The 21,892-nt window shown below is 33.5% G+C and overlaps 1 protein-coding gene across 15 annotated transcripts in view; it reads left to right on the top strand.

Annotated features, from left to right (window-relative positions):
* LOC129952541 (transient receptor potential cation channel trpm) overlaps nucleotides 1-21,892 on the top strand; it is a 329,137-nt gene that overhangs the window by 179,989 nt on the left and 127,256 nt on the right. For all 15 annotated transcript variants that reach the window (XM_056065169.1, XM_056065171.1, XM_056065174.1 and 12 more), the window contains 3 exons: nucleotides 14,709-14,871; nucleotides 15,069-15,209; nucleotides 15,753-15,825. In XM_056065169.1, the coding sequence (XP_055921144.1) occupies nucleotides 14,709-14,871; nucleotides 15,069-15,209; nucleotides 15,753-15,825 (377 nt within the window). The remainder of the gene's footprint in view (nucleotides 1-14,708; nucleotides 14,872-15,068; nucleotides 15,210-15,752; nucleotides 15,826-21,892) is intronic.

Raw genomic sequence — 21,892 nt, 5'->3', positions numbered from 1 at the left:
TTACAATTATTACGTAAATCATAATATCATGACATTTGCCGTCTGCCAGGTTGACAACTTTAATAAAAATTAAAACTACTGTACTTAACAACAAAAATAAACAATTAAAAGAAAAAACATTTGAAAAAAGCGAATTTAAAAAACAGAGAATAAATTTAATTTCATTTATAATTCTGGATCTTTATCGTAACGAAACTTTGCAGTAGTTTTAGAGCTTGGAGACATCCATTACATTCAGCATACTAAGAACTTGTTCCTCTGATAAAAAGTCACTTCGAAGAATATTTCTTCTAGTTTCCCCTAAAGTTGGACACATTCCGACGTAATGTATGATGTTCTCTCTTTTTACTAAATTACAAAAATTACACTCCAGTGGTAAATCGGTTCTGTGTGGTATGAAGTTCAGGTTAAGTTATTCGCTTCTTAACTTGATTATTGTAGCAATGACGTTTACATTATTTGCATCATGGAAGTAGTTCCTTTCTGCGAGATTATTGTTGAGTCTACTGTAAGTTGTTCTGAACAAGGACCCAACTGCTTCAGCTGCATATTTTGCTCTACACTTCTCATTTACTATACTACTTTCTGCAACTGCTTCAAATATCTAATATTTACTACTGTGAGCTACGTTGTCGTTCAGCATCTTTTCCATGAAATATTTATTGCACGTTTTGCCTTTTGTAGTTTCTCGCTAAAATGTTTCTCAAAATTCAGGTTTCTTGAAAAAATTACTCCTAGGTATTTGTATCCGTTAACACATTCTATATCTTCTCCGTTGAAATTCCACTTTTCATTCGATGCATTTCGTCCACCCCCTTTCTTAAAGATCATCCTTAGAATTTTGAGTATTGACTGTATGGTTCCAAAGAAAGCAGTAGTGGTATACTCTATTGATCATAAGTTGTGGTGTTTCTGGAAAATACGCAAAAAATTACTATATCGTCAACAAACATTAATGCCTTAATACGAAATCCTGCTAAATCAACACCACCTGGAAGGTAATCTACAAGGTCATCTACACCCCTGTCTTACTCCTGGGGTTGGTTGTGATCCAATCAGAAAGCTCAGCTCTGCTCCACACTGCAGCCTGTGTTCCTCTATACAGCTCTTCTGGAACGCCTCCGAACTACAGAGACAAGCCCAGACCATAATGCTTATAGAATAAATCACCTCGGTTGATTGAGTCGAATGCTGCTTTAAAGTCAATAAAAAATGAATAGAATTTTCTTCCCTGTTTAATAAAGCTTTCAGCTAGCCTCCTGACAATGAAAATATTATCTATTGTAAAGTACCCTGATCTGAAGCCCGCTTGAGTCTCTTTTAACAGTTTCTGATCTGCAATCCACGTTGTGAGGGTTGTAAAAATCTTATCGAATTAAGAAAAGAGATTCCACGATAGTTCGCTGCGACCAACAAGGATCCTTTTTTGTGTCGGGAGGATTGTAGCGTCTCGAAATTCATTTACGGAAATATGCTTCTCAAATACTCCATTGAAATGTATTACCATACGTTATTTCAACATGACTGTTGCGTATTTATAGAACTCAACAGAAATACCATTTGCACCCGCCGCTTTTCCATCTTAAAGAAATCCTGGAGTTAATTCCACTTCTTAAAGGTTAATTTCCGCTTCTAGGATTTCGTTGATGATTCCAGGTACCGCATAGTGCCATTTGTTTGAATGCAGCTTGGGTATAATAATTCTATGAAATGAGTGGATAGAATGTTTGCACATAGTTTCTTATGCACTACGAATTGTTTACCATTCAATTCCCACTCAAGTTTCCAAAAATCGGTGGCGGATTTGCAGGTTGCCAGTTTAGAAGCCTGCAGTTGTTTTTACATAGCTCCTTATATTGATTTATATTACATTGTTAGGCTTTAAGCAGTTTCTTCAAAATAATCCTTGAGAATTTCGGAAATTTCTCAACCATGAAAAGTATTTCTTACGGGCTTTTTGGCATTCTTCATCAAACCAAGGCTCCTTTAAAGATTTGCTCCTTCTTCCACAGCCTTGTTGTTGAGGGTAAGATGGATTTATAATTTGCTCTAACATAGGGAAGTATACATTTTGGTGTGATTGAAGTTTCAAATCAGATTCTTGAGATATTCCATTTGAGTCTAGGAAGTAATAGCGTGTTACAAGTTTCTTCGTTTGGTTGTATAAGCCATTGGAAAGTAACAACCACTGGAAAATGATCCGAGTATGGGGTTCTTTGCTCTCAAAATCTTTCACTGATGTGAATTTCCTCACATTCACTCGAACTGGTTCCATTTTGAATACGAAGTTCAAATGAATCACATAATTCTAACAGTTTCCTTCCTCTGGCATTACAAATGGTATCTTTTGACTACCTCAATAAAAATTGTATGGATTATAATTTCATTTGAAACTGGAATTTCCGTAGGTTAATTTCCGTAGAAATTATTCGTCATTTACTTTTTTTTCAATAATATAATGAAATTTTTAAATTGTATATAATTTTTAATTTGCATTGACTTTTGTTATCAATGACTTGCAGATTCTCTTGGAAACTCTTACCTTATCTTGCAAATTCACTGATGCATTAATTTTTACCTGCAAAAGTTGTTATTGAAAAAGAAAGCAAATTAAATAATTTCACTTATTATTTGAGACAGAGATATTAAATTTGAATCAAACTGATAGACAAAGGCTGAAATATATGACCGGAATCTTCAGTCCTAGATTAAAAATTCATACACATTGATATACAACATATGTTCGTTATTAAAACCCTACCGAAGGAATTTTGTAGATATATTTCTTTCTTAAAAACATATAAGTCGCTTATTGTACAAGTACAAAACCAAACCTGCACGTATCCCCTTTTAGCATGGTTACCTGTACCATCTCACTTTGAAAAATGCTACATTAAAGGTGTCTGAAAATATAAAGGGTAACTATTTCTTAGTAGTATTAAAGCTTTTGCTTAATGAAGAATCATAAAAAAAAACATTTTTAAATCTCTGTCTGTTTTTCTATAGTTTAGGTTTTGGAATTCGCTCTAAAAAGATTAACTAGAACTTTCTTTGAAATTCTTTTTCCCAACAACTACAGTTCTTATATAAATTACAAAGCTTTTGATTCTGTTTTGGAAATTACATCAGAGTAATTAAATTTTCTTTTCTGACTCTTTCCCCGGTATCTTGTCTGGTTTTTGTTTCAGCTCTTGGCATTTTTGAATTTTGTTTCTTTTTTTTTTGTTTGTTGATTTCTTTTGTAAATACACAGAGATTGTTACCTTTTGATTCATAGGTGTGATGTTGAGAATCTTTTTTTATGCTTATGCCTTAACGGGAATCAGAGAGTTTGATGTTATATATCAGCTCATAAAGTCTTAAAAACTTTACGTGTCATGTAGATTAAAAAATTGTTTGGTTTTTATTTCAATACAAATTCTTTAAAAAACACTTTTAAACCATTAATCAAGTTGTTAAACAAAATTAATTTGCTTTGGTAAAAACAATTATAAAGGCCCTTAAAATATAATTCAAGTTCGTATAAATTATTTAACCTTAAAAAAGAAGTTATATCCTGGAAAATAATAAAAGTTAATGTTCAAAGTTAGTATTGACATATGAAAATATTTATACGGATACAAATATGTTATGTGAAATTAAGTATGTTTTTAAGATCAAATAAAAACATTCATATGTCTGTACACAATAAAGACAAACAAAAACAATCCTAATTTAAGTCATTTTCCTTAAGGCTGTATCCTTAAAATATTATCACTTGGCAAAACGACAACAGTGTAAAGTAAAGTATATCTACTCTTCAGTTCTTCTGATGCATACATTTAGTGTTAGTGGTACAATATTCAAAAATATACACATACATACGATGTATAAGGATATGCATGTATTTGACTTCAAAATTGGCCCCACTTTCTTTATCCTGTATCCAAGTGTATGTATTTTAGATAATTGCTTTTTTAGCCTTAAGCTTTTGGCAGAAATTGCTATACGTACAGAAATGGACTCAATAATAGGTACAAAGTCTGATTTTTCGATCTGTTATCCTTAGCAACCAATTGTTTTGATATTTAGTTAAAAAGTTATTATTTTAAATTAGTTGAATTAATTCTATTTGGCATAGATCCAGTGTTGACTAATAAATTTTAGTAAAAATTCTCCTTTTTTACCATGTTTGTGTCTACTCATTTTTACCTTGTACAAAAAAGGAATGGTTTTAAAAGCTTTGTGTAGGATACGGAAAATCGTCCTATTTCTGAATTGCAGCCTAAAACTTCGCTGCAAATCTTCTTACAGCAAATAGAATGTCCTTTCAAATTTTTGAAATCTATTTATTGCTAAAAAAGGAAACATTCTAACTCAAAAATATTAAATGTTCCTATTATTTCAACCAAAACTGTATGTTAAACGTGATTATTGTCTGCAGGAATTCGTGGCTTAAAATATAGAGATTTAAATGTATGCAAAAGTGAGATTGTTATTTATACGACTATGTGGGTGTGTTTGTGTTTATAGACAGTCATCGTCGTCGTCGTCGATGTCGTCCTCAATGGTAACATTTTTAATTGTTGTTTTTAAAATGTTTGTACAAAATTGTTGAACTTCATTAAGTCTTCGTGGCCTTCAGGCTTTTAATGAATTAGGTATAGAGATTCAACAACTTTGTGTGGTTTTTTAATGGAAACAATATTAATTCCGTAAGATGAATATTAAATCTTAATTTTCAAGAAATAACTCCTTATACAGTGGTATGAAGTTAATTTTGAAATTATGAGATCTTAAATCACGTTCACACATAATTTGCTTTTCACAGAATTGTCTTGATGATTAAAAAGATATAATAATCGTGAAAAATTATATTTTTGAACTTTCCCTTTAATTGGTGTCAGAAATTTTACTCCTTCAAATATGTTCGAAAGTGTAGATTCAAGGTAAGAAGTTAATTTAAAAATTCGACTCAAAAAATCTCAAAACTTTAAAAGGTATTTTTTGACTGTAGGAATGGTCTAATGTTTTCGAACTTCTCGGAAATGTTAAGTGCCAGATTTATTTTTCCATAATTCTGAGTGTAGCTTCATTTTTGTTTGTAAAGTTGAATAACTGGATATGTAGACGATGTAGGAAAATAGCAAATATCCTTATGTTTTGAACTTATTTGTTCAAGGATTTTTTACTTGGAATCAATTTTTTGAATGTAAAAAGCTAGGATAAAATTTTTTAAATGCAAATAGTTTTTATTTTTCAAACAAAAAAAAATACTAAAAAAGTGAAGAACTGACATTACTTTTTGAAGTAAGCAAAAATACTAATCCTAGAAGAGATGTTTTCAATAATTTTAATTCATCTTAATTTCATCTAGGATTTAATTGTAAATAAATTTGTTTTAATAAAATATAAAAATATAGTTAATAACACCATCTTAAATTTTAAAGTTTATTAATGAACTTTGTTATATATTTCTAGCATAGTTTTCGAAATCTTATATAAAAAATGTTTCAAAAGCTAAAAAAAAGAGGCTGGGATGCGACCCACACTGATAACTTCCCATCCTGTCTGTGGATTTATCTTGCTTAAGAGTTTGTAGGGTTTTGTGTTAATGTTTTTTTAAGTTTTTATTTTTATAACAAAAACTGTGTCTTCGATTGTTCTCTAAATCTTACCAGTTGTTAAAAACGTTATTTTTCTTTGCACAAAATTCTTTTGGAGATGAAATCATTTTGTATTCGCAAAATTTTAGAGGTCACACATTTTTTTGATTTATACAAAAAAATTTTAATTGATTTTTTTTTTACAAAAATGTACTTGTTTAAATTCAAGTCTCCAGCATTTTTGGTTCGGAATATATTTAGGGTTAACCAAAATGCTCACCTCTTTCTTAAACTGCTATGGTAAAAAAACCAGCCACGCAATTTTCTTGAGAGCCCTTTCTGCATCTTTCTGCCTTATTTTCTGTATAACAGAATTTATTTGAAGTCGATATCTCTTCTGGTTCTTGAGCTATAGACGATGAAAAAAACGTCGCGAACGTACCAAACGTAAGTATCCAGGCACGCACTGACATCTTTCCAAAAATCTTTTATTTAGACCCTAGGGACCTTGAAACGTCGAGAAATGTCAAAACTTTCAATTTGAGAAATCGGAGCGATTACAATAACTTTCTATGTGAAGTTATTAAGGTGATAAAGCGTGTTTTTTAAAAGTGTTTTTTATGGAAAAGAAATAAAATGCATATAATTTAATGTTATGAACAAGAATTCAGCTTTATTATAAAGTTAAGGGACATTTTGCTTGATTTCTTTTTTACAATGAGCATATTTTGAAATTATTTTTAGGATTTTTAGGATTTTTTTTAAATTTTCAAAACACCATCTTTTTTTTAATAAAGGTGTTTTAATAAGGGCAGATGTTCAAATGTTACAACACAAGTTGTGTGCGAGGTATTAACAAATTTATTTTTTATTTGAAAGGCGCATGTATGCCACTAAGTTTAGAATATGACATCATTCAAATGCCCGCCTCGGCTTCTTACGCCGCATCGCGCCGCCCTGCTGGAACCACATGTCGTCTAGGTCTATATGGTTCAATTTGGACCATAAGAAATAAGTTATCATTAATATATGTAGCGCAAGCTATTGACGGTGACTGCCTCACTCACGTCGTCAAAAAAAATACGGACCAATTACGCCACCGGCCCAAAATCCACACCAAACAGTAAATTTTTGAGGATGCATTATCACCTGGTGAGCCTCACGTTAATTGGTGTCGTTCCATATACACAAATTTTACTTGTTAACACAGCCATTCATCCAAAAATGCACCTGTTAACTAAGGATAATTTTGCGGCCTAAATAAGGGTCCTTTTCTAACCGATTCGAAGCCCAGTAAACGAACAAACGGTGGCGTTGTCTATATGCATGAACTTTGAGCTCCTGGGGCCTAGGCCGAGTGCTTGTGCATGGAGGAATAGACTGCCTACGGTTCTGCTGTACACTTTTACGGACCGCGGCAATGTTCTCGGCTGATCTTGGGTTCCTTGAACGTACGGGTGTTGGCTGATTGTTTACTGACGAGGTCGCCTCAAATCTAGCCACCAAACGTTAAAGAATCGACTGTGAAGGGCCACAAATTTTGTCGAAAACAATAATTGTAAAATAAAGTTTTCACAGTAATTTGTGGTTGACTTTTTTTTCGAAAACCATAAGCATAAAGCTTAATTTCATTTGAAAACTAAAGTAAACCGACAAACCTTTAAGAACATTCAGAACTCAACCATATGTTAAAAAGCCGTCAGCTTCAGAAACAATATTTCAAAAAAAAAGGAAACAAGAAAGAGAAAAGAAATATTTAATAGAAATTGGAATATTCCATACAAAATTTACAGAAAATGAAGATAAGTTAAAATTAATACTTTTTCTTGAACTCAAAGGTTTAAACGGTTTTTTAATTTAAATTTTATGATATTTCGGTAAGATTCAATTCATTTTATTTTCAGAACTTGAAATCTTCGCTAAAAATTTAGCAACAATACAATTTTTTTAATTAATTAAATTAATTTATTTTTCTTTATTTAATTTACGTTTACATCAAAAACAACTTGAAATTAACGCTCCAATAGACAAATTGGTCCTTCTTCTACCATCTTCAAACCGACCTTTGGTCAAACTAGACAACGGATGTTATTGATTCCATATTTAATCATGGTTGGTCGTTTTAGCGAAAGACCCCAAAGCAATTACGTTCACATTGGAAACAACAAATCTGGCCGAAAAATTCCAGAGTTATCCACTTGTCCAAACCGGGAAGGAAACAGAAGCTGGTTTGAATTCCAGCTAAGTGATACCCAGCTTACGGAAGAACTCCTATAGGGTTTCAATCACGTCAACAATCACACCTTCGACTTCCTGGAAGTCGGCTAAATGCGTGGCCTCCAGAGTTTCAATACCGAACAAACTGTCAATACTAAAGTACTTGCCTGGCTTGAATCCGCCAGGTTGATTGGCTAGTTTGTTGAACATCCTCGTGCTCACGGGCGGTGGTATTCCTGAGAAAATGTATGTCTCTTCGATGGGTAGTTGATGAAGAAAGTGCTATGTGCATCTCGGGCCGTATGCTGCAAGGGCTAAAAGAGAGCGTCAAAGTTCCAGAATGATGATTCGACATAGTTGTTTGTGGGCATTCCGGATAAGCCCATTTCGAGAAAGATCTGACGGAATTCGGTGCGAACTTTAAACAAAGAATGGAGATGGCCTCTTGTTGGGGGAGCGCACAAAGCATCAAAGTTGTATGCCTTGAATTTCAAATTCTTTCACAAGCCGGAGCCTAGCATCTCCACGCTAACATCGGTTTCAAACTGTTTAAGGGTTGTTGAGAACTCGGGACTTTTGCTGAGGATAAAACTCTTAGTGGTTATTTCCTGAAGAAGTGTCCTTTTTTATATTCAGCTATAGCATTTGCTGCCAGGTCATTGGTTCCACTTGAAACAGAATTAAAATCTCCATAACCAAATTCTCGATTTTGTCAACTTTGTCGACAGATTTGACTACAAAGACCCATCCTTGTGACATGGCCCTACTGAAGCCCAAAATTGTACTGTGTAGTTAGATTTTATTTTTTAAACCCACATATTTAGAGTTGATTAGAATTTTTATTTTAAAAAAGTATCTTCTATTCCCAACGTAAACGTTTTTTAATTAGATTTTTGATTGCTCATTTTACATGCATTTAATCAAAAACAACTTATTATGAAAAAATTTATTTTAATTTCCTAATAAATTTGATTGGTAGATTTTTTTCCTTGAGAAAATACCTTATATACCTGCTATACCCAATCCACTAATGAGCATCAAAGTGAAATCTAATAATAATTGCTCAGCTCATGACAGAATTATAAATTTATATCCTAATAGATATCCCAGATACATGTAATTATATGATGTTCTTTAAATATTTTTTAAATTGATTCCTCAACAGAAATTAAAAAGACCTTAAAAATGTCCACAAACGCTGAAAAAAATATCCCTAAAGAAGACCACCACCTCAACTAACCAACCAAAATGTAATTAAAAAAACGAACAAGTGTTTACAAAGGCCTTGAAAAATCTAATAAAATTAATTCACATAAAGTGTGATATTCCAAAAAAAAACTTGGTACACAAACGTTTTTGTTTGTTTTGGATGAAAGTAAAAAATTCCAGCGCATTTTTGGTACCTTCTCTAATGGAGGGCGTTTTTAAAATTCAAAAAAAAAAACTGAAATAGAAAGATACCTGTGTATCTATGTGTTGTACACTCTACATACCTTTGAAAAGGATATTGTTCGTTTTGAATTTATTTTCAACCTTAAATTACATTCAGTACTTGATGTAATTTATTCCTTGCCATCATAGAGAACCAAAGTACACGATTTTGAACCTCCTCCAACAACCAAAGGAATTTACTTCAATTCTCTGTTGAGGTAACTTCAATAAGAAAGTGCCACCTTTCCTCTCTCTTTCTCTTGTTCTGTTTTTGCCTGTGACATCTGAAATGAAAAATACAATTTAATGTATGTAGGGTACAATTATAGGTAAAGATGAATGAATAAAACCTTTTTTAATTATAAATATATTAACATTTGAAAAGATGTGTTTTTGTTACTTTGGGCAAAAATTTGTTAACATTTATTTAAATGCACGTTTGAAGTTTTGAACTAAGAATTCGGTGCTAGGTGTTTTTTTTTAAATGAAATTTAAGATGCTTTTAATATTCATTAAGTGGGTGGTCTTTAAAAAGAAAGAAAATAAATATTCTAAGGGAAATAATATAATTTCTTATAACTGTATAATAAAAAAAGAAATGCAATTTAATTTGATTTGAATTTCTATTGGCTTTGCATTTCGGATTCATTTAATGCAGTGAAGTGAATTTTCGTAAAACTTAAAAGGAAGAATATGATTTTGCTATCTTATTCAATGAAATTTCTCGTAATTCAATTACCTATATTAGTTGAAGACAGTTTTGTGCTGCAAAGACGTTCAGCATCATCATCGTCATATTTCTAATGCAGCATGATATGATTTTGGTGGAGAAAATGGATCCAAAGGAATTTGACGTACATACTTAAAGATAGTCAAGAGCAGTCTTTTTAATTGGAAAATTAAACAGTAGACAAAATGGATTTATGAAGGTTACAAAATTAGTACGTGCCAATTTTACTTTGCCATGAGTTCAAAACTAAGCTAGAATTCGAAGTCAATTTCGTTACTTCGAGTTTTATTTGTACATACGCTTCGTGTCACATGGAAGGGGACAAATTTTTTTCGTTTTTATTTGATGTTATTTTTTAAAGTCTTACATTTTTGGGAAACACCCAAATGTGGAATAAATGACGACTATAAAATAAATAAATTATGTTGCGCAACAGCCCATGAAAAACCAGGGCCTAGTGACTTACAACTCTCTCTTGTGTGCGAGTAATGTTGTCAGGAATGGAGGGGACCTACAGTAAACTCCATGGAACCAGCTTGAGTCACGAAACGTGAGAGGCTGATTATACCGATATGATTTAGATCGTTTAGGTCGTTAAAGAAGAATTCTCCTAGGTAATTCTTGCGTTTCGAGTTAGAGCAGGGCATGTGCAGAGAAGATGAAGAACCGTTTCTTCCTCTTCCTCCTCCACACAGCTTCTGCAAAAGTCATTTGAGAATACGCCTAGCTTCGTGGCGTGTATTTCTTATTAGACAGTGTCCGGTTATGACACCTATTGTCGAGCTTTTATGCGATCTGCTTAGGGAGAGCAAGCACCTTGAACGTTTTAAATCCAGTGTTGGCCATATGTTTTCTGTGGCTTGACACGTGGTGATGTTGTTCCACCTGGTGGCTGCCCTCCTCGCAGCGTCTTGCATTAGTAGCAGTTTACAAGTAGCGATTGGTATGCCACTACTTGCCAAACGTGGTAGGATGGGCTGTACTGTACCGTTCCTGGCGAGTTCATCTGCCTTACAGTTACCTGGAATGTCTCTATGGCCCGGCACCCAGCAAAGGTGAATATTAAACTGTTGCTCCATCTCCATTAGAGATGATCGACTATTCCTGTAATACTTTTGAATTTTTTTTAATTCTAATTTTTTCCAAATTTCCTACGTCTTCTATAAAATTGCAAAAGTTTTAAGTATTCTCTTCAATACATAAAATATAAGAAGACATTTCCAGGAAAAGATGTATTGATTTTAGAGCAGTAGGATGGAGGTTTAAATGTTAGAGGTAGAATTGTAATGACTATATACTTAAATAGCTAATTTAATACAATAATTAAATTGCAGTTTTTACAAAATAAACATTATTTAACTGCAACATACCTTAAAATGCTATCTTAAAAAAGAATTCACTACACTAGACATTGAGTTATATCTCTAGGGTCTAGTATTGTTTTTAGCAGATGTGGAGAAAAACAGTCAAAAACATACTCAAACGCTTATGTACTTATCCATATTTTCAGATACTGTTTAATAAAATAATACCTTAAAATGGTAGTTGGCTAGTGGAAATGTGTGTACCTGTATCTTTCTTTTGGCATTCTTAACATTGTGGAAAATGTCTTATTAAATTTCGTTTCCGAGTCGTTAGTGATCGCCAAAAGTCGCGAAAACCGCATTTTATGGATTAACTCAGTTTTTGTATATTAATTGGTGTTGACACCTTTACCAAATTACACAACATACAAATGCTTAAATGTTTTTTTTAAATTAAATTAATGGGGACAAAAATAGAACTAAGCTTAATCTTATCTAAACCTTGTATTTTTACGAAAAATAATTTTGGTAAGGGCACGGTTTTTTAACCAATCACAAAAATGATATCACCGACTCCAGATGAATTACTTTAAACCATGTCTTATAATTGGAAGAATAGATGTGGTCATGCTGTGGTTGCAATTACGTTTTCTTCATGCAAACAATTTAATTCATTTTAGAGCACGCCAACTGTTCCTCAACTTTTTCAAAAATGGTAGAGCGTTGTTCTCTTTTAGTACTATATCTCTAAAAGCAAACATTTTAGAAAAATGTAAATGTAAATTTTGATAAAGGTGTTTACTTCATTGGACCGATATCAACAGAGAAAGAAAATCGATTTCCTCGATTTTGGCGTTTAATAACTTACGACGTGGTTACGAGATTTAATCAGAGATTTTACACAATGTTAAGAGCACCATTGTAAAGGTATTACAAAATTTCCACCTTATTATATTTCATTGACCTTTTTTCGCTTTAATTTCCCTGATATTTAATACCACATTTTCTAACCCACAGTGTACATACTTATATAATAGATATATATTTAATTAAAGCCTAGATTGATCTGAATGTTAACAAATCTTTCCAAAAACATATTGGTAATTTCTTTGTTGCTACAAGTTTAATCATTTTATTTATCATCCTTAATTTAATTTGTCATTTCTTGACAAAATATCCGGTTTAAAATGAAAAAAACGTCTTCAATTCTTCGGTGTTAAGAGATAGCTTAGATTTATTGCGCAGAAAAAAGGTTACCCGACTGAAGGATTTATCCGTTTACAAAAATAGATAAGTAAATTTGAATAAATTGTTGGCGGTATGCAGTCTAAAAAGAGGTGTATATAATATGAATATAGGATATGAAACTTGATTTTAAAATAGTTCCTTATTTTAATTGCTTCTATATATCCACGATATCGCACCCGTAATGCTTTTTTTTATTAAAAATCAACTTTAAAGGTGGTATCTAAATGGAGAAGCCTCTATTTGAAAATTGACGTTTATTCTAATTCTCTTAAAAAAACATCCACAAATTTTATTTTATTAGAAAATACTCTTAACTCCTTTAAAATGTAATAATATGTAAATAATTAGGTCCGTAAAGCTAGAAACACCACAATCGAATTTTGAAACTCTAATGATACAAAAATGTAGGGCTCTTTTTATGCTATTTTAGGGCTCTAGTCCCGACTTGGTTCAAAAATCCCTTTGCCCTCAAACTTGTGGTGTTTCTACCTTGACGTAAAGCTGGAAACACCACGCACCTTTAGGTTCATAAAACAAAACATCCAAAAAAACTGATTTAGGGTTCTTTTTGAGCTCCTAAGTTAGCGAAATTCCAAATTAGTATCGCCACCCTAAATTGAGTCGGAAAGTTGAAATTTGTTGAGACTTTTTAAACCAAACAAAATTTTAAGAAACTAATGATGTTGTCATTAAGTGCTATTTTTGGGGTGCTTAGTTCGCGGAACTTCAAATTGTTTTTTTAACCCATATCCCAAAACTTAAGTGGTAAAGCTAAAGCTTTTGGCGACTTTCTCAACCAAACACAATTTTAAAAATTTTAATGTTGTTGTGATTAAGGGCTCATTTTATGAGAGTTAAGTGCTCTTACACCGGTTTGGTCCAAAAATCTCTTCCCCATAAAAATTTATATCAAAAGTTAAAACGTTTTGTTTATTAGGCTTAACTCATTTATATTTACTTATTTTATTTTAGAGATTTGTATATCAACCAATTATTTGTAAACAAAACTGTTTACCGAATCAGATCAAGAATTTATTTTTTGAAATCGAAGTAATCTTCATCAAAATTCAAAACTTACTAAATTGTGCACAAAGTTCGTTTCTCAATATGTTTTGAATTAAACACAAAAATCGAATAACATTTTTCACATTTCCTTAATTTCAAATTCAATCCAAGGGAATGTTTTTAAATTTCTTTTATTGTCTTGAATTTTTATGATTTCACAGAAATTAACTAAACTAGCATTTATTTTGTATATTTGCCTATTGCTTAGATATTTGGGAAGTGGTAAATATCAATAAAAAATCCTAAAATTTCCGAACATGAATATTGTCAAAGGTATTTCAAAAAATGTTTAAACATATATTTTACATTTTTAAGATATGTACAGATCGCGTGTATTAAAAAAATGTATAATAATTAAACGTGTCTAGAATTAACTCTATAAAATCAGTCAAAAAAGAGAAGACAAAATGGTTTTGAGCATAACTTGAGATTTTCAATTTTTTTTTAATTTATCAAGTTACCATAAAATTATCAACACAATTAAAACTTCAACATCTACTTCAAAATCGAATTTACAATGTAGCACATTATTATTTGTGAACATATACAAAACTTTGACATCAACCACAAACATCAAATAAGGATCATGTTCCACTAGGGTCCATTTAAATTAGTTATGTTTAAACTATACATATATTTATGTACTCCAACTGTTTTTCTGATTTAATTTCCTCCATCTTCAATACAAAATGACAAAAACATAAACAAAAAAAAGTTTCAAATTTAATTTCCTTTCATCCAACTGCAAAAACTATAACATGATGGTTCTTAATTAATCCATCAGATAAAACAAAACATACAAAAATAAAAAACTTTTTCCCAGAAAATTGAATCTACCCATGCCAAAAAAAACCATCACATTATAGCCTTCAAAAAAATATCTCATTTAAAGTTTGATATACAAAAACCGTTGCTCTCGACCACCCGCATCGCTATGAGTTAAAAGAGAATCCTTGTGGTCCTTGTTCATATACAAATACAATACATTTTACCAGACATACCTCCTACTCTACTTTTCACAAATCCCAATCCCACATCAATCAGCAGGAACAATTTAGTCCTTTTAATTTGTCCTCGCTCGTCATTATTTTCATCTATTTCCTTTTGCTTGTTTTTATACACCACCAGATGCTGCTGTGGACAATCCCGCCCAACACATCAAGTAATACCAGGCATCGAAGTCGGTTCACCCGGTGACTCATGGCTGCCTTACAAACACACCCGCGCCCAACCCACCGACGCATATGGGACAATCGAGTTCCAAGGTGGTGCTCATCCCACAAAGGCCCAGGTGAGTCAATCTACCTCCACCTACAATATAGTGGGTGGGTGGGTAGTAAAATAGAGTTGTCGCTTTTCACGTTAGCGCCAATTGACGTCTGACACACAATATTTCGACTATAAATTTGTAAACATTTATATTTTAACCAACCTCCAACTCCTGCCATCGTCATCGTCCTTGTTTGGTGTTGATGCATATGCATATAGTATGTCCGGCTATCCTTCGACACTAGACCCGAACTGTTGGTGCAACTATTCAACAAAGAATGGAACCTAGAACTGCCAAAGTTACTGATAACTGTTCAGGGCGGCAAGGCCAATTTCGAACTGCAACCGAAGCTGAAAAAGGTAAGATGTAGAAGATGTCATAATTTTGAAATTGCATTGTTCTAGTTTGTTATGTGTGAGTGTATGAATGAATGTACCAGGATGTGAATTAATCATCTATTTTGAGTGTTGTGTGTTTCCGGATGTCTTTGTGACACCGGGGAGATGAAGGGATGAGCAACTATACCAACAAGAACGAATCCTGTACACCCAGAAGAAGAACCGGAACAATTTTCAATTTTCAAGTGAAATCGATCGGATGTCGTGCCTTATCTGGGTGTGTTTGTATTTTTTTTCAATTTCAATTTGTTTGTAAGGATGTTTGATTTTGCCAGAATTTAATTCAAAAGCTATGTTTGTGGGGTGAATGAATTTGATATCAAGAAGAAGCATGTGTTGTTGGTCTCTTTAAAATATTCATGGGTGTGCCATGTCCTGGGTTCTTATCTAGAGCTTGTTTTGTGTGAAATATGATTTAGTAGCTACTTAATAAAATACTTTGGTTTAAGCATTTTTAATGACATATCAAATTTATGTTTTCGTTTATTCTTTATTATCATCCAGGAAATCAGAAAAGGTTTATTGAAAGCAGCTAAAACAACAGGAGCCTGGATTTTTACCGGAGGCACAAATACAGGTAATCACAAGTAATATAATATAAACGATGTTGATTTTGATGATGGTTCAAGTTAAAATTTGCTTTTATTTTTAAGGAAAATTTAATATAATAACAATACTAAAATATTAAGTAAAGAGTAAAAGTAATGCATCAATTAAATAATTCTTAATAGAATATTAGAAATTTAAGTGCGCTATTATTAAGTTAATTAAGGGTTAAATAAGGGAGTTCATTTAACGATTACGAACGATTTTTTATACTGATTTTTTTCATTTAATTTTAAGACCATTGGTTTACTACATCCGGACTACATTTTTAATTTATGTGATTACATACAGTGTTAGCCGGTTATTTACATTTGTTTATATTAATGTTAAACTGCAAAAGCAAAATATTTGATAAAAAAGTTATTAGAACTCATTTAATTTAGTTTTTCACTTAAATTATCTTTAAAAATGCAGTAACAAAACTATGAAAACAGATAAACAGCTCAAAATAGCAAATTCTTGAACATTTTAATAAATGTAGCATTGAATTCATAATCACTTCTTAATGCATAACAAATGACATCTGGCTATAATTTGCCTTTTGTTATTTATAGTTTAAAATTTTTCATTTTTCGTCTTTTGATAAATTTGACAAAGTTAATAGGCGAATAATTGATTCAAAAATTCGACACTCCGACGCAATCGGCACTGCATTTAAGTGGGTAATACTGTATGTTGAATTCAAGATAAAGGGATAAAGATGTGGATTTTTGATGGTATAGCATTTTAGTATTTTAGGTTTAATCCCCAAATAAATACATACAACAAAAAGTCAAAGTTTTTGATTACAACAGATTTTTGATTAAAAAATAATGAACTTTTTAAATGTCAGGGTTACGTTATATAAAACGTTAGGGGCTAAAATTTGTGGTATCATGCATTTTAATCATGAAAAGAATATAAAGAGTGTCCCAAAATGTACATAATAATAAGTAAAACAACGTTTTAATAAAAATGGAAATATGTATATACGCTAGTGCATTGAAAATATTGAGTGTACCAGTCAAACTAAAGCGTGATTTCCAGTGATTTCATGGCCGAATCCTTCGAACAGAGAGAATAATTGCTTAAAGCATCAACACCTGGCTATGAACCTTAATTTGACTACAAGTTTTTATACTTGCTGTCCGTCGCATTGTATATCCGCTTAGTTTTTGAAATTAACCCGAAGGATTTACGCAAAGATTTACTCTCTCTAATTTTTTGGCGAAATGCTTCGAGTGAGTTTCTCTAACATATGTTACATCCCGTGCTGGGGTATGTTAATTTATCTTTGATGAAGTGACATCTAGGGAAGATAACCCTAGAAGTGGTCGCCCGACATATTGTTGGATGCAATCCGCCGAGCTTATTCTACAATGTACATCATTGATTTTTAATTCCACTTTTAAACTTATATTAAATATCTATAACACTTAGTCATTCGATTTGTATATTTACTGATACTTATTGGGTTTGTATAATTTTTATTAGTAAGTCAACCCCTGACCCAGGGGAAGAACGACAGTCCTGTGTTTACCATCTTTCGTACCAGGAAGGAAGTAAACCGTAGCTTCTTGCGTTCGCTCACAAGTTGATAATTTTCTCAGTGTAGTTCTAAGCCGTGCATTTTTCAATAATGTAAATGCATTGAACAGTTTCATTTATCATAGCTGCACTAATTTTTTTAATGTGCTCAAGAGAGGAGGTGCAAGTAAGTGCTTTTTCTTTCCAGATTGTAGACAAGCATCCCCACATCTACACGGAAGTCAATGTGACTCCCGCCTAACCCTTCAAACACTTGAACAACTCTTTACATCGTTTTGGAGAAAGCAAAATTATTGCTCTCGATATTTCTAAAACATTTTATAGAGTTTGGCACCAAGCTCTCTTATCTAAAATGCGTGCTTCATAGGATTAGAAACTACCTTTCTAACCATTTTATACCATTTCTGTTGGATGCCTGAAAAGTTCAAAATTCAAAAATTAAATGTTGGTTCTCCCCAGGGTTCCGTTTTGGCTCCGAATGTCTTCCTCATATTCATAAGCGATCTCTTGTGGGTAATACCTTATATGTACACTAATTCACAACTTCTAACTCGACATTGCCAAACATGCTGCTAGTTGCTTAGAATGTTTTTGACGGTTTAAAAAAATTTGGAACCCCGTTTAATCGATTTGCAAAGTCTTCGTTGGTTCAAACCTCAAATAAAACTAAAATAGTTTAAGTCTTTTGGATAGAATCTAAAAAAAAACAGATATCAAGCAATGTTTTGTCCAATTAGCAGACGGGCGCAATGTCAAGCATAGAGATTCTTTTTTAAACCGCACATAAAGAATGTAAAATGTTTTTTACAGAGGTATCTCCTTTAAAATCCTTCCTTGCTTTTCTAACGCTCGTACTGTTTTCAAACTTTGATCATGTTTAGGGTAGTAGTAACCTCTTGAGTGATTGTAAATTATATGAAAGCGGTTGCGACACGTTTGTCAGCCAAGAACAACTTAGAATATTTTTGCTATAGCGCTGAACGTTGAAGAAAAGCAAGTTTTGTCGATCTTTTAATTACAAAGGTCATAACACCATATTTTGTATGAAAATTTAGGTTTTAATTCTTATAAAAATCAGTTAACCAAGCCTTACAATCACCAACAACTTTGTGTCTTTAGCTGTTTGATCTTTGAAATTTATCGAATGATCTGAATTTTTGCCGAAAAATTATCTTCAGTAATAAAGTCCATTTTTACCTCAGAGTCTACGTGAAGCAAAATTTCAGCATTTAGGGCTTCAAAACCCCATAAATGATTGTTGAACTACGGTTAATGGGCTAACTAAAGAAAAGTTTCCTAGAAAATTTCGCGAAGCGGATATGGTTTTTTTAACATAGCTATTTACGTCAATTCGTCTGTTATCGTTTTCTATTGTTATGGTCAGATCTTCTCCTCTTTAAAATAAAATAAAAAACATTGATTTTTCCGCAAAATGTGTTTTTATATAAAACTAAAATTGAACTTCTTACTGGAGAGCACTTATAAGCATTCATAATTTTTTTAAATTATTTTGAAAACCAACAGCTTAGAATAGTTGAAGTCTTGCTCATGACAACAACGGAATTTCTAAAATTTAAAGGACCTGTTTTTCGACAATTTGTGGGATTTTCCAACACCACCTCATATTGATTCCAAAATTTTACAATTATTTACAACCTAGGGCCAATTTCACAAAAACAATTTGCAAACAAATAATATCGTGCAAAGTAAAAGTGCAAACTGTTTCACAAAATTCAAAAAGCAAGAACAATTTACTTTTCAATTTTCAGACTTTATTTGAAAAGTTAAAAGCAAAAGTGTTTTGTAAACTTTGCAATTAATTTGTATTTTGAAACAATGCATTGCAAAAAATTGGTGAGTCAATACCTATAATGGTACCGTCAAGACATCCAGCTACGTAAGGAAATCCCCTTTAAGAAAACAATGTAGAGGCTATATGTCTGAACAATTTTGTGTCCAACGAATGGTGCTAGAGAGAAATTCATCAACGATATTCGGCACTCGATGAACTATTCTTCTGACGGTTGTTATACATAGATGCAAAATTGAATTTTAGTATATTTGCAATTTTAGACAGTTCGATTGTATTTTCGTTAATCGAAAACTCTCTTTTATCGAAAAATCATTTACGATATCAAAGTTAATTCTATGCTTAACTACTTTTCGTCACTATTAATAACTTCTTGGTTTTCAAAATATTCTTCAAAACGATTATCCAATATATAAAATGCTCCTGTCACAGTGTTCGTTGCCATACTCCTCCGAAACAGCTTAACCAATTACAATTAAATTTTGCTATAAATTCGGTAGGTCTGAGAACAGACTTTTATCTATTATTTATATTCCTAAGTGTTATAGTTTAATTGCATCTCAATTGTACACGGTGCAACGATCTTACTATAGTATTCAGTGACTTACTTACTTACTTACTTAAGGTGGCGCTACAGTCCGGGGCGGACCTGGGCCTCAACCAACAAGCTTCTCCACTCCATTGACCACTAAACCCATCTTCTTCGCTTCCGTCGCAATGCTCAAAAACGCTCCACTGACATCACGCTTTGATCTTCCAATTATGTCAATATCATCTGCGTATCCGAGTAATTGGATCGACCTTTGGAAGATTGTGCCTCTTGTGTTGACGGTTGAGTTTTGCACAATTCTTTCCAGAACGATGTCGAAGAAGTCGCTTGACAGTTCATCGCCTTGTCTAAAACCTTTTTTGACATCAAATGCATCGTTAAGATCTTTTCCGACCTTGATAGAGCAGCGTGCATTCTCCATCGTCATTCTGCACAAACGGATAAGTTTGACAGGGATGCCAAAACTAGACATTGCTCGGTAGAGCTCTTCCCTAAAGATGCTGTCATACGCGGCTTTAAAATCTATAAAGAGATGGTGGGTATCGATTTGAAGCTGCAGGGTTTTTTCCAAGATCTGCCGTAGTGTGAATATTTGATCGATAGTGGACTTTCCTGGTCTGAAGCTACACTGATAAGGACCAATCAGGTTGTTGACGAATGGCTTCAGACGTTCACATAATACGGCAGAGAGGATCTTATACGCAATGTTAAGAAGACTGATGCCTCTGTAGTGGCGCAGTTTAGAGGGTCTCCTTTCTTATGTATCGGTCACATTATGCTGAGATTCCACTCATCGGGCATGCTTTCTTCCGACCATATTTTGCAGATGAGTTGGTGCATGCTCTGTACCAAGTCATCGCCTGCTGCTTTGAATAGTTCGGCAGCGATGCCGTCAGCTCTCGCAGCTTTGTTTGACTTAAGTTTTGATATAGCTATCTTCACTTCGTCAAGGTCGGGTAGGCGGAATTGTTGATCTGCTTCGCCGAGGTTGAGTGGTTCTATCTCCCCTACAGCGGAATTCGGTTCGTCATCGCCGTTATATAATTTGGAGAAGTGATCTTTCCATATTCTCAGCATCGACTGCTGTTCTACTACGATGTTCCCCTAATCGTCTTTACAGGCTTCGGTTCGTGGCTGGTAACCTTGGGAGGTTTTTTTTACCTTTTGGTAAAATTTACGAACCTCATTCCTGTTGTGACATCCCTCTATCTCCTCGATCGCTCGCTTCTCACGCTCTCTTTTTTTCCATCTAAGAAGCCGGTGTTCCTCACTCCTCTTCTGCTCGTAGAGCTCGCGAGCAGCTCTAGTCCTTTTGTGCAGCGCCGTTTTGTATGCCTCTTGTTTCGCTGCGTGTGCTTGCCGGCATTCGTCGTCAAACCAGGGGTTTCGCTGTGGTGGTCATGTGAAACCTAGCACTTCAGAGGCGGCATCTCTGATGGCTGCAAGGCAATGTTGCCACTGGTTTTTAATGCTTAATGCAGGAAGCATAGGACTCCTTAAGAGGTTATTAGAGACTCGATCGGAAAAGGACATGGCAGTCTCTTGCGATTGTAGCCGTCTAACGTCGAATCTTCTCACAGTACTTCCTTGTTTTGGCTTGGATCGAGATATCCGAAGCCGTACCTTGGCTACAACGAGGTAGTGGTCCGAATCAATGTTGGCCTCTCGGAATGTTCGGATATCCTGGATACTGGAGAAGTGTCTTGTGTCGATCGCAATGTGATCAATCTGGTTGACGGTTGATTGATCAGGAGATTTCCATGTCCTATTGTGGATATTAAGATGCGTGAACTGCGTACTTGCTACCAGAACGTCTCGCCCCGCAGCGAAATCGACCAGCCTGAATCCGTTGTCGGAGGTAGTGTCGTGCAGGCTGTATCTCCCGATTATCCCACCAAAGATGTCTTCTCTTCCTAGCTTGGAATTAAAATCTCCTAAGACAATTTTAATGTCATAGCCAGGGCACTGCTCATATGTCTTGTCCAAGAGCTCGAAGAATATGTCTTTGGTGTCTTCATCTTTCTCCTCTGTTGGGGCATGCGCGCATATTAGGCTTATGTTGGCAAATTTAGCCTTGATGCGGATTGTCGTGATGCGCTCGCTCACACTGTTGAAACTCAAGACTTTTTGCCTGAGCCTAGTTCCAACAAC

This window comes from Eupeodes corollae, chromosome 3 (genome assembly GCF_945859685.1).
Source record: "Eupeodes corollae chromosome 3, idEupCoro1.1, whole genome shotgun sequence".
NCBI classification, from domain to species: Eukaryota; Metazoa; Arthropoda; class Insecta; order Diptera; family Syrphidae; genus Eupeodes; species Eupeodes corollae.
Note: the sequence above shows the minus strand (reverse complement) of the source record. Positions and strands in the feature narration are given on the sequence as shown.